At 50.2% G+C, this 18,152-nt stretch overlaps 1 protein-coding gene across 8 annotated transcripts in view; it reads left to right on the forward strand.

Moving 5' to 3' along the window:
• Positions 1–1,763: 1,763 nt before the first annotated feature.
• Positions 1,764–18,152, forward strand: part of NPRL3 (NPR3 like, GATOR1 complex subunit) — a 36,624-nt gene continuing 20,235 nt past the window's right edge. The window contains exons 1-5 of one of the 8 annotated variants that reach the window (XM_023616776.2): positions 1,764–2,104; positions 4,765–4,834; positions 9,470–9,508; positions 12,948–13,077; positions 14,616–14,690. In XM_023616776.2, the coding sequence (XP_023472544.1) occupies positions 1,987–2,104; positions 4,765–4,834; positions 9,470–9,508; positions 12,948–13,077; positions 14,616–14,690 (432 nt within the window). In that variant the 5' untranslated portion in view covers positions 1,764–1,986. Of the gene's footprint in view, positions 2,105–2,178; positions 2,326–2,368; positions 2,691–4,764; positions 4,835–9,469; positions 9,509–12,947; positions 13,078–14,615; positions 14,691–18,152 lie in introns of those variants that run through there. The other 7 variants (XM_070232554.1, XM_070232556.1, XM_070232555.1 and 4 more) reach the window with 7 other exon arrangements.

The following is an 18,152-nucleotide window of genomic DNA, read 5'->3' on the forward strand; positions in this document are numbered from 1 at the left end:
GAAACAAGAAGGCAGTTCTCAGACACTGGCAAATAATCAAGTGACACAGTCCTCTACCTCAGTGATAATCAAAGAAACGCAATGTAGACTAAGACACCATTGGCCTGTTTGGAAACTTTGGAAAAAAATAAATCAATGCTATGCAGCCCTGTGCAGGGTAGTGCGTTTGTAACGTGACGTCTGAGACATTCCACATGCACGTACCGTTCACCCTGGTGGCTCCGACCCAAGAATCTGTCCTGCAAAACACACACGTGTGTCAGCCTCAGCGTGAGGGTTTACTTCTGCAATGAAGAGGCTCATCTCTCAGCCAAGCGGTCACATTCTCACCCATTTGTCGTACCTGAGAAAGATCTGGAAACAGCCACAGCGGACTGTTAACCACGGTCACCTCCTGGGGAAGACTGGGATGGGATGGTGGGATGCATTTTTTGACTTTTGAAAAACAGCTGTATTGGGATATAATTCCCTTACTGTAAAATTCACCCATTTAAAGTGTGCAATTCGGTGGGTTTTAGTATATTGATAGAGTTCTGCAACCACAATCAATTTTAGAACATTTTCATCACCCCAAAAGAAATCCCATACCTATTAGCAGTCACACCCCCAAACTACCCCAGCCTAGACAACCAAACCCACTTTCTGTCTCTATGGATGTGCCTATTCTGGACATTTATATAAATAGAATCACACAATATGTACGTTTTTAAGGTTCATTCATGCATCAGTATTTCATTCCTTTTTATGACAATACTATTCCACTGTGTGGATTATACCATGTTTTATTCACCCATTCCTCACTTGATGGACATTTGGGTTGCTTGGACTTTTTGGCTATTATGAATACTGCTGCTATGAACACACAAGTTTTTGTGTGGACTTATATCTCCACTTCTCTTGGGTATATACTAAGGAATGGAATAGCTGGGTCATATGGGAACTCTATGTTTAATCTTTTCAAGAACTGCCAGCCTGTTTTCCATAGTAGCTGCACCGTTTTATATTCCCACCAGCAGTGTGTACAGATTCTAATTTCTCCACTTCCTCGCCCACACTCGTTATTTTGTCTTTTTGATTCTAGCCATACTGGTGGGTGGGATGTGGTATCTCTTTTTGGTTTTGATTTGCATTTCCCTAATGAATAATTGTGTTGAGCATCTTTTCATGTGCTTATTAGCCATTTGTCCTATTCTTTGAAGAAATACCTATTCACATCCCTTGCTCATTTTTCAATTGGTTACTTGTCTTTTTGTTGTTGAGTTGTAAGAGTTTTTAAAAAACATATTCTGGATACAATTTCCCCATCAGATACATGATTTGCAAATATTTGCCCCCATTCTGCAGGTGCTCTTTTTATTTTCCTGGTGGTGTCCGTTGAAGCACAAATTTTTAACCTGATGAAGTCTCGTTAGTATTTTCTTTAGTGGCTTGTCCATTTGGTGTCTTAGCTAGGAAACCATTGCCTAGTCCAAGGCGGCGAAGATTTACCCCCACGTTTTCCTGTAGGAGTTTTATAACCTTAGTTCTTACGTTTAGGTCTAGGATCCACTAAAGTGAATTTTAACTTTTCATTTTAGTGCTTTATATTGCTAAGTTGGAGCCTTCTGCCCAAAGCAAGCGTTACTTTCACAATGAGGAGAGCAGCACTTGCAGACAGCCCCAGGTGCCCATTCACGCGGATGCGAGATTCCCTCCTCTCCACGCGAGGAGGGGGTGGCCACACGCGCGTGCGCGCAGCTTCCCGGGGAAGACCCTGCGCCTGCGCACAGGGCCGCCCGCGCCTGCGCAGACGCCCCCTCCCCGCGCGCCCGCGTCCTCCGGGCTTTCGCCTGGCCCTGTCTCGGAAGTCTCGCGAGCCCGGAGGCGCGTGGGTTTGGCGACTGTCGCGCTGGCCCCGCGGGCTTGGCTCCCGGCGCCGGGCACTGGCGGCCTGGGGCGTGTGCTCGTCAGGCCCCTCAGTCCCGCCTCAGCCCCGGCCGCGGCGCGATGGGGGACGACACCAGCCCGCTCAGCGTGATCCTCGTGAGCTCGGGCAGCAGGGGCAACAAGCTGCTGTTCAGGTACCCCTTCCAGCGCGGCCGGGAGCACCCCGCGGCCCAGACAAGTAAGTGGGCGCGGCCGAGCCCGTGCCCCGCCCGGTGCTGCTGTTCCGGCCCCGGTGTCCGGAAGGGACGGCCGTGCGCGCGCGCGTGCGCAGACGAGCGTCTGTGGGATCCCCGGCCGCCGTCCCCGTGCGGACCTCGGGCGCGCGTCCGCGGGGGCGGGTCCTCCGGGCGCCCGGGCGCTGTCCCTGGGCGGCGACGTGCTGCGGCCCCTCCCACCCAGGTCTCCGAGCCCAGTTCGGCCCTGTAGCGTTCCCTCCAAGTCCGTCCACGTGGCACCCGGCGGCTCAGACCGGAAAAGAAAGCCGGTCCCCCGGGGACCCCGGCCGGCGCCCCCCGCATCCGGAGCGCCGTGTCCAGAGCCGCGTGCGCACGCGCCGTTGTCCGCTCTGGGCGCGCCGTCCGCCCGCGCGCGCTCTCCCTCGGGGCGCGGGCGCGGGGCTGGGGCGGGACCGTGGGGGGCGTGCCCTGCCTGACCCCACCGGCCTGAGTGTCCTCTCTGTGAGATTGTCGGTTTCCAAACGGCTCCAAGTCGCCGTAAGGGGATGGCTGGGTGTAGGAGCGAGTGAGCAGAGCTGTTTCTAATAGGTCAGATGTCCTGTGTTTGTTGCCGAGACAGGTGAAAAGTTGCATCTGATCGTCTTAGGATGAGGGGTCACGTTTTCCTGTTTTCAGACCATTTGCATTTCCTTTTTAGTGCACCTGTTCCTGAGCTTTGCCTGATTTCCTCTTAGGTGGTTTGAGTTTTTCCTTATAGATGGAAGGAGCTCTTTATATATTTAGGATGAAAATAGGCCTTTGTCCGTGATAAAGCTGTACACGCCAAGCCAGGTTGACTCTGTGTGGCTTTTGCCACATAGTTTTTTTTTTTTTTTTTAGGAAGAGTGGCCTTGAGCTAACAGCTGTTGCTAATCTTCCTCTTTTTTATTGTTTTATTGTTTCCCTCCCCAAAGCTGCAGTACATGGTTGCATGTCCTGGTTCCTCTGCGTGGGAGCTGCCCCAGCATGGCTTGCTGAGCCATGTGTAGGTGCCCCCCCAGGATCCCAACCAGCAACCCTGCCCTAGAAGCAGAGTGCGGGAACCTACCCACTATGCCCCAGGCCGGCCCCTGGAGTTTTGATTTTTATAGTCAAGTCTTCAGTCTGTCCTTTTGTGGTCTCTGAGTGGTTATCCATAGAGAGGCCTCTCCTCTCCAGGATTATGTAAAGAGTCCCTCATGTGTTCCTGTCGAATGTCTGTTGTCTTCTTTTTGAATGTGTTTATCTTGTGCATTGCTTCTGCTAGGAGCTGGTATTTTCTGGGCATTTGCTGAGGGTTGAGCGCGCCTCCTGTTTGCCTCCTGGAGCCCCGCGGAGCAGGCGCGGTGGGTGAGGGAGGCTGTGCAGACATGGGGCCCCACAGCTGGAGAGCGGTGGGTTCAAGAGCCAGCATGATTTGCTCTTCCCTGAGGCACCCTGGTCCCAACGTCCCAATGTTGTTTTGTAGAATGTCACCTTGCCTGCACTGATTGGTTCTGCTAGAGTCCCATGTTTGTTTGAGTTTATTTCTGACCTTTTTTCATCTCTCCCACTGATCTGTTTCTGTGTGGGTGATGAATTATTCTAACTCTATACCACGTTGCACTATCAGGTAGAATAGTCACTTGTCATTACCTTTCTTTTTCAGCGTTATCCTGGCTGCTCTTGCTTCCTCTTCCCTGTAAGCGTTGGTACTGCCTGTGTTAGACCCTGCAAACCGTGGGTGGTGTTTTGGAGGTCATGTTCCACGTGTTGAGTAACTGGGAAGAAGGGGTATCTTCAGGTTGAATCTCCCCGTTCAAGGACATAGTGTGTCTCCTGTTCGTTCTTGTCTCCCTTGGTAGCATTTCATTTTCTTCCTGGGCTTCTTGCCCATGAAGAACTTCTTAAGTTCATCCTTAGGTCTTTAAACTTTATGACTCTTGTAAGGTATTGTTTGTGTATATGAAGGATGTTGGTGTGTGGATATTTAAAAATTCTTTCCTTTGCCTGTGCTTTTTCCAACCTAGTTGCCAAGATACACTGAGAGGGTGTGTGTGTGTCTGTGTGTATGTATGTATCTGTAATCCTTTTTTAAAAACTTTACATAGTACAAAAGCGTTTCCCATGTTATCACTTCTTGGAAAGCATAGTTTCTTTTGGAAAATTTCTTATTATGGTAAAAAACATAAAATTTGCTATTTTAACTGTTTTTAAGCATACAATTCAGTGGCATTAATTACATTCACCATAATTAATTCACCATATTGTGCAACCATCACCACTGTCTATTTCTAAAATTTTTCATCACCCCAAACGGAAACTCATAACTATTAAGCAATAACTCCCCTTTTTCCCTGTGTTCCGTCTCTGGTAACCTTCTAGTCTACTTACTGTCTCTATGAATTTGCCTATTGTGGATCTTTCATATAAGTGTAATATTTGTCCTTTTGTATCTCATTTCTTTTACTTGGCATCATGTTTTCAAGTTCATCCATGTCGTAGCATTTATCAGAACTTCATTCCTTTTTATGGCTGAATAATATCCCATTGTGTGTGTGTGTGCCACCTTTTAGAAACCACCACTTTCTGTGGCTCCGCAATCCTCCTGTATGCGAGTGGACCCTGTTTTCTTAGCCCTTCTCCCTTTTTTGCCCTCCCTCAGATAAGCCTCGTAGCAGATATGCTGTCAACAACACCGGAGACCATGCCGATGACCAGGATGGTGACTCCAGGTAAGGGCTCTGCAGTCACTCCACGATGGGCTGGTTCTGCCCGGCCGGGGCGGAGCCCCTCCTCCTGTTGTCGTTTTCTCCTCAGAGCTTTTCTCCCTGAGAAACCCGGTGTCCGTTTTTACCATTTGGTAGGGGGTTCAGGTCACACAAACTCGGGATTGTGCTGCCAGTGTCTGGCCTGCTGTGTAGTTGGGTCACATGTTCCAGCTGCGGGCTGTGTGGCTGGTACAGCAGGTCGAAGAACAGATGGGGCCACGTCCCTGTAGGACGTTTGTGTCCTGTGAGAGGGGCGTGGAGGGAAGCAGACTCTGGTGCTGTCCTCATACCGTATTCCCCGAGCGCGTCCCAGAGGCCAGATAGCGGTGCTCGGGTGCAGCACAGCCTGTCGGGGTGGCGATCTGGCTGACAGCCAGCCAGGGCTGATTGGACCCTTGCTCTTTCAGGGCATGGATGACGGGCAGGTCCTGTTCCTTCCTCTGTACGCTCCCCTTTCTCACTTTGGGAACTGCTCTCAGGGTGGCAGACATCAGAAATCACCACTTCCGCCTTCTTACATTCATTTTAAAGCTAAGTAAATGGTAGCACAGGCCAGAGGAAAGATTGTAAATTGCCTTTCCTGGGGTCCTCTAAACACTGCTGGGGCCTGCATGAGGTGAAGGACTCAGCATCCCCTGTCCCTTGGGAAGGTAGCTGAGGTCCCCGCACTGGGTCTTTGCCATGCAGGGCGTTAGGACAGTTGCCCTCGCTTCTCTGACGGCACTACACCAGCCATAGTCTTGCGTGGCCCCAAGAGTATGGTTTTTATCTTTTTTATGTGAGGGTGTCGGGGCCCCTGGCATGCCCAGTGACTGTCTCCATGAGGAGCAAGCTCTGGAGGAGGGGCCAGGTTGTGGGGGGCCGTCGGACATGCCATGGGTCGTTCTGCTTGATGTAGAGGCCTGTGATTGTCTTGTCCTTGAAAGTGGGCAACTTGGAACAAACTCCTGTTTGTTGTAGGCACATAGAAAGCTTTTTGCCCCTGCACGCTGCTGGGTGGGTGCATTTTGTTCTCCACCTGTGCCCCTGATTGGTTTAGAGCTGTGCTGGCTGGCCACCTGCCTGCCATTCTACCTCCAAGCTCCACGGACATGAGGCTCAGGCTGCTGAAGATCCAGAAAGAGCTCTTGGAATGATCTTCACAGAGGGATTTCCTAGGAGTGCTGGCGGCACCTAATTCCCGCAGCTAATTTTGAGAGGATTATAATAAAAGACTTCGAGGATGTTTTCTAGGAAATTAATTCAATATTTAGTGTAATGAAGAGGGAAACCATGAGGAGAGAGTAAGATGTTGTGAGTCTATCGGGATCATAGACATGCTTGTTCCCTAGGAAGAGCTGGTTCTCTTTAGACTCTATTTCATTAAACTGAAGAATTACTTCATTTGGTAATTTTAGCACATTATAGCATCTGATGGTCCCACTCCCCACCCCTCACGTTTTCAGAGATGCAGGAAAATACCCTTAGGGGCCCAGCTTTATTTTGTCACCTAGGCCTGCAGAGCGCCGCTCTGCCCCTGGCCCCTGGGGGAGCCCTGTCGTGGCTCAGACATCTTCCTGCAGCAGTGCGGTGAAGGTGCGTGAGACCCATTCTCTGTATTTTCCGTGAGTGTTGTTCTCAAAGGTGCTTTTCTTCTGGAACTAACGGAATGTCCTGCTTGTCAGTTTGCCAGATTGAAAGCAACATGGGTAACTTCTGAGTGTGGTGATGGCCTGCCGTAGAGAGGCTGGGGCGCAGCTGTGCTGCCTAGTGTTAAAGTCACTGGCCACTGTGCCGTTTTAGTTGCGATGAACTGAAACTAAATAAAATTAAAACTTCAGTTCCTCACTTGCACTAGCCACGTTTCAGATGCTCAGTGGCCACGTGTGACTAGTGGCTACTGTATTGAGTGACACAGATTTAGAATATTTTCGTCACTGTGTGAAGTTCTGTTGGGTAGCACTGGCTTAGAGAGTGGGCTGCTTTTATAAGGTGAATCATCAAGATGATGTGTTTCAAGGTATAAGAATTAACTGTCACTTTTTTTGTTGTTGTTTGTTTGGTTCTTTTTGGTGGTGGGGGGGTTTAGGCCTGAGCTAACATCTGCCGCCAATCCTCCTCTTTTTGCTGAGGAAGACTGGCCCTGAGCTAACATCTGTGCCCATCTTCCTCTACTTTATATGTGGGACGCCTGCCACAGCCTGGCTTGACAAGTGGTGTGTAGGTCCACACCCGGAATCCAAACTGGCAAACCTCGAGCCACCAAAGCAGAAGGTGTGAACTTAACCACTGTGCCACCGGGCCAGCCCCTCAATTTTTTTTAAGTAACTTTATTATTTTTTTTCTAAGATTGGCACCTGAGCTAACATCTGTTGCCAGTTTTTTCTTCTTCTTCTTCTTCTCCCCAAAGACGCCAGTGTACGGTTATATATTCTCGTTGTAGGTCCTTCTGGGTGTGTTCACTTCTTTTTTTAACCCTTTTCTAGAATTGAGTGGGTAGAAAAGAGAATGGGTATTGTCTGTTGTCTGTAAGGCTTGAGATTCAAGTTTAGAAAGTTGTAGCATTCCTGTCGGTTGGGTTAGGGGCACGGGGCCTCCTGCTTGATTGCATCCTGCATCCCCCACGCTGGCGGGGGTGAAAGCCATCTGGAGAGCTCTGAGAGAGAGCCTGGCATCGGCCGGAAAGGCTGTCGGGGGGTGATCCCTTCTGACGTGGGTGGCGGTCTCTGGCCCCCCTCCAGGTTTCAGGCAGTGTTCTGGCCACTGTCTCAGAGAAGGAGATGCTGTGGCTTGGAGAAGACTTGACTTCATTTCAAACTGTTCTGAAGTCATTTTACTTTAGACATTATCCAGAAGCCCTCCCCAGACCTATAACAGGTTTCCATCTCTGTCCTTTGACTCCCCCTTGGCATTGTGGGGCAGTGGGGTCAGGTGTCAGTGCTGCCCTCCTGAGGCTCGTGTGCCTTTCTCGAAGCAGTGGGTCCAGCGTTGGGGCACAGTCACGCCCTGGGCCGGACGGGGGCCCCCGAGGGTGAGCCCCAGTGCTCGCTGGCACATGGCTCCCAGGCCCTCCACGCCAGGTGTGCGTGGGGCTCCGCCAGGGCCTCTCTTGGTGGCTTCGCCTCTACTAGCGTGTGTGTTGAGATGTGTTAGGAGGATGCCCCTTCTTCCTGGAGCTGAGGTCGATACAGAAGAACATGGACAAGCAGTGTTGTCCCCAAGCTCGGGCACCTTCTGCCCCGTTCCTGGCCCAGCCACTGAGGCCACACTGGTGCATCCCTGCAGGGCAGCTGGGACATTGCAGGTTCAGGGCTCCGGGTCTGAACCTCACTTGGTGTCCTGTCATGCATGATCTTGGGCGTGTTCCTTAGACTGTGAGCCTCAGTTTCCCTGTCTTCTGGAAGATGCCTAAGGGAGGCAAGGCATCTCCACCTCTGCCTCCCTGGTCTGGATGTCACAGGAACGTCTGTGTCTCACTGAGAGTACTTGCTGATGGTTCTGCCTCCCTCAGAGGGGCAGACGCAAGTCCATGAAACAGGCCTGTGGGGTTTGAGATGTCACCACCACACGACAGGATGGAAATGGCATGCCGCCGGCGTTCGGAAGCCCCATGTGCTCCTTCCCTTTTGAAAGTCAAGGGATTTCGTTGGGTCTTGTCTGGTTGTTGGGGATAAAGTTGTAGGAGTTGTGCTCGAGCTTCTGTGGATTCTGACTTTCTGGGCAACCTTGGAAAAGTCCATGAAACGTCTTACCCCTTTAGTACTATCCCAACTGTTGAGCCAGGGTCTGGGGGCTGCTGAGAAAACACACAATGATGTGTGTTTTTCTTGCGTGAGTCTTTGGCAATGTGTGTTTCTCGATAAGATCTCTGGGAGTAGCAGGCCCAAGGGGCAGCCGGTGGGTGTGGCACGGCATCCTGTCAGCTCTCATCCCTCGCTGCTGTCTCTACTCCAGGGTGCAGGCCTCCCTTCTGTGCCCGGGGTACCTGGAAGGCAGCATGTCCTAGAACACAGAATCTGCAAGGAACTCCAACTCTTTTAAATAAACTCTCTAGAAGCACTCAAGTCGGTAGTGCAGAGGTCTCAGGCATTTTCCAAGACACGTGTGTCCAGGTCCTGCCACAACTGCCTCCTGCTGAGGGGCCGCAGTCCTGGTCTGGGCAGAGGCTCAAGGAGGTCAGCTCTGCAGGCAGTCACAGCGTCTCACGAGTGTGCTCAGGGGCATTCTGCGCTTTTCATAAGGCTTTCCCTGTGGGGCTCTCACTCGATCTTGTTGAGGTGGTTTCATCAGGAAGGTTGAGTCCTTGTGCACAGGCGTCTGTCCAGTGATGTGTGTGGTGCTGGGCTCTGACCCAGGTCTGCCAGCCTCGCTCTTGCTTCTGAAAACTGACTCGTTCTTGCCCAGCCTGTGTTTCCATGTGAGCATTTGAGCTTTAGTGAGAAAACCCTGTGGTAAGTCTTCAACTTGGGGAATCTCTGTGTCCCCTTTCTTGTCCGGTAAGTTGATGGTGGTACTTGTGCCAGACTTGAATACTGTTTAACAAGATGACCTTGTAACTTTTCATGCTTTTTAAAATCACTGTGTTTTTGTTTGGTCTTGATGGTCCTGTTCCCATTTCAGCGAGCCATGTCCTCCAACCGATGAGCAATTGGTTGCAGGGTAAGACCGAGACTTCTCCACCGTCTTTCTGTCTTGATTCCTGCTGCCTTCTCTTGTAATTGTGCTTAACTCCTGACTTCCCACAATGTTGAAAATTGACTAACGAGGCGCACAGGCTCTGGCTCGACCCTCACTGCCCGATCCCTGCAGTGCCCCGGCTTCCCATGACACCTGCCCTTTCTCCACCTGGAGTTGATTAGCTATTTCATGTTACCTGAGAGGCCAGGGCAAGGTTGGCTGGCACCAGGGAGACTTCTGCGCTCAAACCTCCTCCTCCTCCTCCTCCAGGCAGGCACCAGTGGGGGGAGGTAGGTGAGCAAGAGCAAAGTTTCTTGTCTCCCTAGCCTGTTGCCCCCCAGAGAGGCCTTTGTTTGGTCACTCCTTGCCTTCATTTATCGGAGGGGGCCTCTCCCAAGGGCCAGGTGTTAAAGTGTGATGCTTGGGCTTAGATGCTATTGTGTGTACCCGTTAGGGGCAACAATGTCCCCGTGGAGTTTATATGGCGCTTCTCTCTGGGGAACATGGATAAGGTGGGACTCTCCTGTTCCACTGACAGGGCATCCCTCTGGGAGTTGGACGTGCACAGAGCATCTGTGAGTCCCCCAAAAGAGGAGGGGGCAAAGTTGAGCTCCCATCCGTACTGTCCCTCTGCCCCCTTTTTGTGGCCAAGCTAGAGAACAAGCCCTGCTCCCTAATGTCTCAGCAGAAATGGACAGTCTTGGCCCGTTTTCCAGCTGTGCTGGTTCATCTTTCTAAATGTGTGTTTTTTAAAATTTCTAAGTTATTCCAGGAATGTTAAGTTTTTCTAACAGCTATTTCATTGTATTGCAAAGTGTTTACCAGACCTTTCACCATCAAAAGAAGGGAAAGGGATTTTTGTAAATTTTGAAGCAACAAATATCATCACTTGTTCTTGTCTCAATTCGCTATTTATAACAGTTACATCCCCCAACCCCAGGTCTCATGATGCAGCTCTGTCTTTGTGCGTCATGTCAGCAGACACAGTCGAGAAGTGTAAAGCCACTCAAGTGCTTTTTTCATCATCAGTGTGTAATACTAAGCTGTGGTCAGTGGGTTTCTGTGTGGGCCAGACTCAGGCAGGCAGAGTGGCACAGTCCCACCCTGCTGGCTGCCCTGGAGGGGCCGCCCTGAATGGCCACTTAGAGTAGTGTGGTTCTTTACTCAGCAGCACGTGGCTTCCAGCTGGCTCCCTCCGCAGACCCTGGCCTCTGGTCTCAGAGGGGGAAAATGCTTTTTATTTGGCCCCAGGAAGGGTGCCTTTGGACTTGGATGTTTATAGCTGTGAACCGGGCCACCACTGCTTGCCTCTGAATCTCAGGACCCGTCCCCCAGCCAAACTTAGGTTCCTGGACCGTGGCTGAGGGCCAGGGCTGAGGCCCGGCTGCAGTTCTTCATGACAGAGCAGAGGTTTTCAGTGGAGATTTTTGGATATCACAGGAAGAAGTGAACTCTCTGGAGTGGTGGGAGGTTGCTTTTCTGTCCGTTATCTCTGTGTCCCTGAGTCACTGGGTGGCAGACTGAAGGGGCACTGTTTGTTCAGATAAGACGTGAAATGTTGGCAGTGGCTCAGTTGCTAGGGCAGAAGTACTTGTTAGGGTTTTATCACCTGGGCCCTCCCTCACCATCACCGTGTCCCTCATGCAGGAGTTACAGGGCAGAGGGAGCCATTCAGAGTTTTTGAAGAAAGCATAGAAAGCCTCTGGTCTAAGACACTGGAAGCTTCCGTCTCTGGTTTAATCACTGCAGAGAGCAGTATTCCAGGGGAGGAGAGACCCACAGTGGACAGCAGGGGCTTGGGCTGTGGGTCCCGCGTTTCCCAGAATGTGTCCGACAGTGTTGGTGTTGGAAGGTCTGACTTCAGTCCTGACTGTGCAAGAGGCGAGGCAGCCCCTTCTGCCCCAACCCTCTTCATCTGGTTTGTTTGGGGACCACAGGGACGCCTAGAGGACCCCGTCAGTCTTGGAGGGAGGCTGGAAACCAGCCTGTACCTCCCCACCACACCTGGCCTCAGCAGCGCTGGGCTCCCTGCCTGCTCGCCGCCGGGGAGAGGCTTGGAAGGGCCACAGCTGCTGCTCCTGCATTTTGTCCGTGTGCTGGCCGACCAGCAAGGCTCTGGCCGCAGGCCAGCTCCCAGTCACTCCTCTTACATTAGGCTGTGAGCGCTGCCACGTGTAAGGAGCCAGAGCAGATGGCCTTCCCAGGTCCTGTATCCCAGAGTCACTGCTGTTTCCGAACGGAGCCAGAGCAGACCTTCGCTTTTCGTCAGAAAATGGAGTTACGGTGTTAGTCTCCCCTCCCCCAACTGGGAGGTTCTCCAGGAGAGAAGCGTCTCGTACGCTGCCAGATTCCCTGTCGCTCCTCAGGCAAGGCCCAGGACGCCCACCGGAGTGTGTGTCCTCGATGGCCTCCTTGGGACTACAGGGGTCTCCCTGCCCAGGGGCAGAGCATGGCCCAACACAGTGTGCCCTCTCGACCTGGATGTTAGAAATGCTTTTCCAGGTGGAGGAACGAGCACAGGACTCAGGGCTTGTCTCTCTCCTGGCTCCAGATCAGTCGTGGTGCATCAGTGTTTCTAGAGCCGCCTCCCATCTCCCCCTCCCCGAGCCTGGGCTCTGAGATGAGTCTGCCCTGCACCCCCAGCTGTCTCCTCCCTGTGGTGTCTCTCCCTCATCTGGGTCACCCCAGGCACAGGGTGGCCAGTGAGGACACATAAGTGCACAGATACACCTTAGGCAGGGATGGGCCCAGCAGCTTGCAGACGTCGTGTCCAAACCTGCTGGCACCTACGCCACAGCCACTCCTGCTTCTCCACAGCGCCTGGTCCTGTGCGTCCCTCTGTTTGTGTCACATCAGTGGGCCTGCACATCTTGCACATCTTAAAAGTTTCTTCCTACTGAAAACTGGAAGGTTTAAGTGTTTGGGATGAGGGCAGGGCCGGCAGCTGTGCGGTGAGGAGGGTCACGAGCTTGCTGCAGTCAGTGCCGCCCCTTTGCCCCTTCCACAGCACTGAGGGGCGGGGGCTCCTGGGGGCTGAGGGTGTAGCCCACAACCCTGGGCCAGACGGGGAGCCTTAACGAGCAGCTCCTCAGGGCAGTGCCAGTTCCAGCTGTTGTTCCTTCCTTTAAAAGCAAACTGCAGCTTGTTTCTCTCTTGAATTTCATAGAGCATGCCAAGAAATGACAGCATGTGCCTTCAGTCTGTGCTTCTCATGCCTTCCCTTGTAATTCTGGTGATTTTACGTCCCTGGTCCTGGGGATTGCTTCAGAAGGGAGACTGATAGAAGCTTCCGGGTCAGCAGGGGGTTGGAGCTTCCATGCACGAAGCTGCCGCTTCCTGAGACCCTTCCCCTGAGGGCAGCAGGCATGGTGCCGTGACACTCCATTAACTTCTTTCCACTCTGCCTTTTCTTAATTTTAAGGTTTTCGGATGTCATTCTGGCAACAATTTTGGCAACCAAGTCTGAAATGTGTGGCCAAAAATTTGAACTGAAGATCGATAATGTGCGGTTTGTTGGGCACCCGACACTGCTACAGCATGCTCTGGGGCAGGTATGGCCCTCCCTGGGCAGGTGGGCTGCTTGCTGGGCGGACGGGGTTCTCCCTGGGCAGGTGGGGTCCTCTCTGGGAAAACAGGGTCCTCCCTGGGCAGGTATGGCCCTCCCTCGGCAGGCGGGGTCCTCTCTGGGCAGGCCTGGCCCATCCTGGCTTGGGGCCCTCAGGGAACTGTGGCTGATGCTGGCTCTGGGGGCGGCAGCCGTCATGCAGCAGACCTGAGCAGGTGCTTGCTATCAGCCGTACATCCTCATAGGCCCTGAGGGTCTGGTGGAGACACAGACAGGCATCCTTGCTGCAGGTGTTTGGTCCCTGCCCTTATTCTAGGTCTACTGACTCTGGCCTTCCCTTTTTCTGTAGGATGTCTGTTTCTAGGGAGGCCAAGAAAATGAGTTCAACAGCATTTGTGAGACCTTTGAACTTTATATAAAGTGGTGTAAGCATTTCTTCGTATTAAATGATATCATAGCCAATAGTATTATTAATTTAGCTCTTACTGTTGTGCTAAACCCTCTATATACATTCTCTGATGAATGAAATGCTACAGTACTGAGGAGTTTTAACAAGATCAAATGTACTGTTTCCCAAGGGTATTTGCACACCAGAACCTGCCAGTCAGTTCTTTGCACACAGGCAGAATCAGCAACAGCATCACTAAGATTCTGCAGGGTTTTGATGTGACAGTATAAGCTTTAGCCCCACTGACATGATCTAGAAATTGCCTGGGGGTCTGTGGTGTGATCCTCAAGTCTCTCCATGACTAAGCCCATGGAAGGAGCTTCCGAGGTGGTTGAAGGTACGGGGACATGAGGCCATGGGTGGGTGCCCCTGGCCCCATGGACAGCACCCTCCCTCCTCACTGAGGCCCCTGCAGGCGGGGCTCCGTCCCCACTGATGGCCTAAGGGTGACAGAGGGGAGATTTGGCAGCCTGCTGGCAGTCACACCCTGCAAAACTGGATGGTGACAACAGATTGGGATGGCCCAGGGAAAGCTGTGGCCCTGGAGTCCTTTGCCCCCTGGTGGCAACCCTTGTAGATGGCTTGGTGTTTGTGACCTGGGCTGCTGGATGCCAGAGTTGCAGCCGTGTCTCTGCTGGCTCTGAGCACTGTCCTGTGTCTTCATCGTCCTGGATACTTGTCATACCTGGCAGAGACAGCCCGGGAGGACTCAAATGGACACTGGGGACTGCCGTAGGGGAGGGAGAGTCTGGGCAGAGAACATTCCATCCACTTGAGCCCCTTTCCCTCTTGTCTCCTCCGGGCACCTCACTGACATCTGTTAATTAGGACAGCCTTGTTGCTTTGGGCCCGAGCACTGACCTTCCTGCCTTGTCTCCGCTGGGGCTGCATCTGTCCGTGCAGCCAGCACTCACCCAGACGGAGGCACTGGTCGCTTCCCAAAGACCCTCGGGCTCTGTTTTTCTCCGGTCCTGCGATATTCTGGAACTTGTCCTGCGCCTAAAGTAGAGTAGCTCCAGACAGCTTTTGCTGGGAAGTGGTGGCTCTCATTCATTGGAATTTTGCCTCTTTTGCAGGTCTCCAAAACAGATCCATCCCCCAAGAGGGAAACTCCCACCATGATTCTTTTTAATGTGGTGTTTGCGCTGAGGGTGAGTGTTTGTAGAAATGGCTGGAGAGCGTGGGTGATCGGGGGGAGGCCCCAGGGAGGCTCAGGGAGTGGCAGCAGCTCATTTCCCTTGATGGTGTTGTTAGCTCAGAGCCCAGACTTGGGGGGCACGCACCGGCCCCTCCTGGGTGTTGGGAGGGTCCATCTGCACTGTTTCCCTCTTGTTTTTTTTTTTTTAATAAAATACACATAACAAAATTTTCCATTTTAACCATTTTAAAGGTACAGTTTGGTGGCATCTAGTAACAATGTTGTGTAACCATGATCATCACTGTCCAGTTCCAGAGGGTTTTTATTGCCCCAAAAGGAGACCAGTTATTCCCCATTCTCTCCCCTCTCCGGCCCCGGGAAACCACTGATCTGCTTTCTGTCTCTACAGATTTATTTGTTCTGCATGTTTCATATAAATGGGATCCTACAGTATGGGACTTTTTGGTGTCTGGCTTCTTTCACTTAGCATAATGATCTTGAAATTCATCCATGTTGTAATGGGTATCAGAATGCCATTCCTTTTTAAAATTTTTTATTTTATTTTATTGAGGTCATAATAGTTTATAACATTGTGAAATTCCAGTTGTACATTATTATTTGTCAGTCACCATATAAATGTGCCCCTTTACCCCTTATGTCCACACCCCAACCCACTTCCTGTCTGGTGACCACTAAAGTGTTCTCTTTGTCCACGTGTTAGTTTGTCCTCCACATGTGAGTGAAGTCGTGCAGTGTTTGTCCTTCTCTGTCTGGCTTATTTTGCTTAACATCATACCCTCAAGGTCCATCCATGTCATTGTGAATGGGACGATTTTGTCTTTTTTTATGGCTGAGTAGTATTCCATGTGTATATATACCACATCTTTATCCAGTCATCTTGGCTATTGTGAATAAGGCTGCAGTGAACACAGGGGTGCATAAGTCTGTTTGAATGTTGATTTCAAGTTCTTTGGGTAGATACCCAGTAGTGGGTTAGCTGGGTCATATGGTATTTCTATTTTTAGTTTTTTGAGGAATCTCCATACTGTTTTCCACAGTGGCTGCACCAGTTTGCATTCCTACCAACAATGTATGAGGGTTCCCTTTTCTCCACATCCTCTCCAACATTTATTTTTTGTCTTGTTAATTACAGCCGTTCTGACAGGTGTAAGGTGATATCTCATTGAGTTTTGATTTGCATGTACCTGATGATTTGTGATGTTGAACATCTCTTCATGTGCCTATTAGCCATCTGTATATCTTCTTTGGAAAAATGTCTGTTCATGTCATCTGCCCATTTTTTGATCAGGTGGTTTGTTTTTTTGTTGTTGAGTTGTGTGAGTTCTTTATATATTTTGGAGCTTAACCCCTTGTCGTATATATGATTTACAAATATTTTATCCCCATTGTTGGGTTGTCTTTTTGTTTTGATCCTAGTTTCCTTTGCCTTGCAGAAGCTTTTAGTCCGATGAAATCCCACTTGTTTATTTTTTCTTTTGTTTCCCTTGCCTGAGTAGATGTGGTATTCGAAAAGATCCTTCTGAGACCAATGTCACAGAGTGTACTGCCTATATTTCCTTCTAGGAGTTTTATGGTTCCAGGTCTTACTTTCAAGTCTTTGATCCATTTTGAGTTGACTTTTGTGTATGGCGAAAGATAATGGTCTACTTTCATTTTTTTTGCATGTGACTGTCCAGTTTTCCCAACACCATTTATTGAGTACTTCATTCCTTTTTGTGGCCAAATTGTATTCCATTGTATAGATGGACCACATTTTGTTTATCTGTTCATCTGTTGATGGACATTTGGGTTGTTTCCACCTTTGGGCTTTTATGAACAATGCTGTTAAGGACATTTGTGTACAAATTTTTGTGTAGATACATGCTTTTGTTTCCTTTGGGTGTACACCTAGGAGTGGAATTGCGGGTCCCGTGGGAAGTCTGTGTTTAAACTTTGGGGGAGCTTTCCAGGCTGTTTTCCACGGTGGCTGCACTGTCTTATATTCCCACTATCAGTGTACTGGGTTCCAGTTTCTCTGCATCCTCGCCAACACTTGTTATTTTCCTTTTTTTTTAATAATTAAGCCTAATTATTTTTTACAGCAGTTCCCAGTGCTGTTTGAAGTTGTGTTTTCAGTAGTTACGAGAAATTTATTTTCCATAAATCTGTCAAAGTAAAAGGGACCCACATAAACATGAGAGGCACCCCTGGGTGGGACCAGCTTCTGTCATGAAGGGACTTTGAAATACCTGGGAACTTTATATTCAGTGACTATTAAATCATGACATTCCTCTGAAATATCCCACTGTCAGCGTTCACCAAAGAATCCAGTAGTTCCTTCTGGCTGGGCCCGTGTGATGTGCATGCCAGCTTTTGTGCAGAAGTGTCAGCGAGAAAGTGACTGGATCTTGGTGACAGGAACAGTGTGTGCTCTGAAACGTTCACAGGGCAGAAATGAGACTGTGCAGATAGGTAGCCTGTGAAATAGATGCCATTATAAGTCTCAAGGTGTTTTTTTCCCACTGAGGCTTTTTTGGTGTGGAGACCACAGGTCGCCCTGTGAACGGTTCAAAAATAAAAATAATGCTAGAGAAGAGCTCCTTTAGAATAGAGCTTAATTTTTAAAACTGGCCTACCTAATTGGTAAATAAGGAACTCTAAGTTAAAACAGAATGATTTGTTGGTGGTGGCTGTCCTGGGGGCACGAGTTTCCAAGAGGAGGGTTCACTTTCTACTTGATGCACTTTCCTAGTGTGTGTTTGCATTTCCACGGTATCCTTGTATTGCCCATATAATTGCATAATACAAACATCCACAAAATAACTTAAGTAACAAACAAAAACCATGACGAGAGCTGTCAGCTGCCTGCACTGATAGCCCCTGTGGGATGGGCAGTGAGAAGCACCCATGGCCCCACCCCGACGTTGCGAGCAGGCCCTCATCTCTGGGGAGCAGTGTGTGATAGCAGAAGATATGACACCCTTGGACATAGCAGTCAAGAAAACACGCACATTTTAAAGTTGCATAAAGGTTTTTATAAGACAGGCCCACCTTGGAGATAGTGCTGGTTCCGTTCCAGATCACCACAGTAAAGCGAACATTGCGATAGAGCGAGTCACGAGTTTTTTGGTTCCCAGTGCATATGAAAGCTGTGTTTACACTACACTGCAGTCTGTTAAGTGTGCCATAGCATTATGTCTAAAAAATCAATGTTCACACCTTAATTAAAAAATGCTCTGTTGCTAAAAAATGCAAACCATTGCTGAGCCTTCAGTGAGCCATATTTGCTCGTGGAGGGTCTTGTAAGAAACGCCAGTATCTGCAAAGCACAATAAAGTGAAGCATGATAAAGCAGCTATACCTGTACTAATTAGGCTGGAATTAATCCTGGTGTCCATTTGTTGGAGAATGGCTGGCCAGGGTGGTGGTTATTACACATCAGCAGGTCTCGTGGTCATGAAGGATGAGAAATGGG

Source organism: Equus caballus, chromosome 13, assembly GCF_041296265.1.
Source record: "Equus caballus isolate H_3958 breed thoroughbred chromosome 13, TB-T2T, whole genome shotgun sequence".
In the NCBI taxonomy this organism is placed as follows: domain Eukaryota; kingdom Metazoa; phylum Chordata; class Mammalia; order Perissodactyla; family Equidae; genus Equus; species Equus caballus.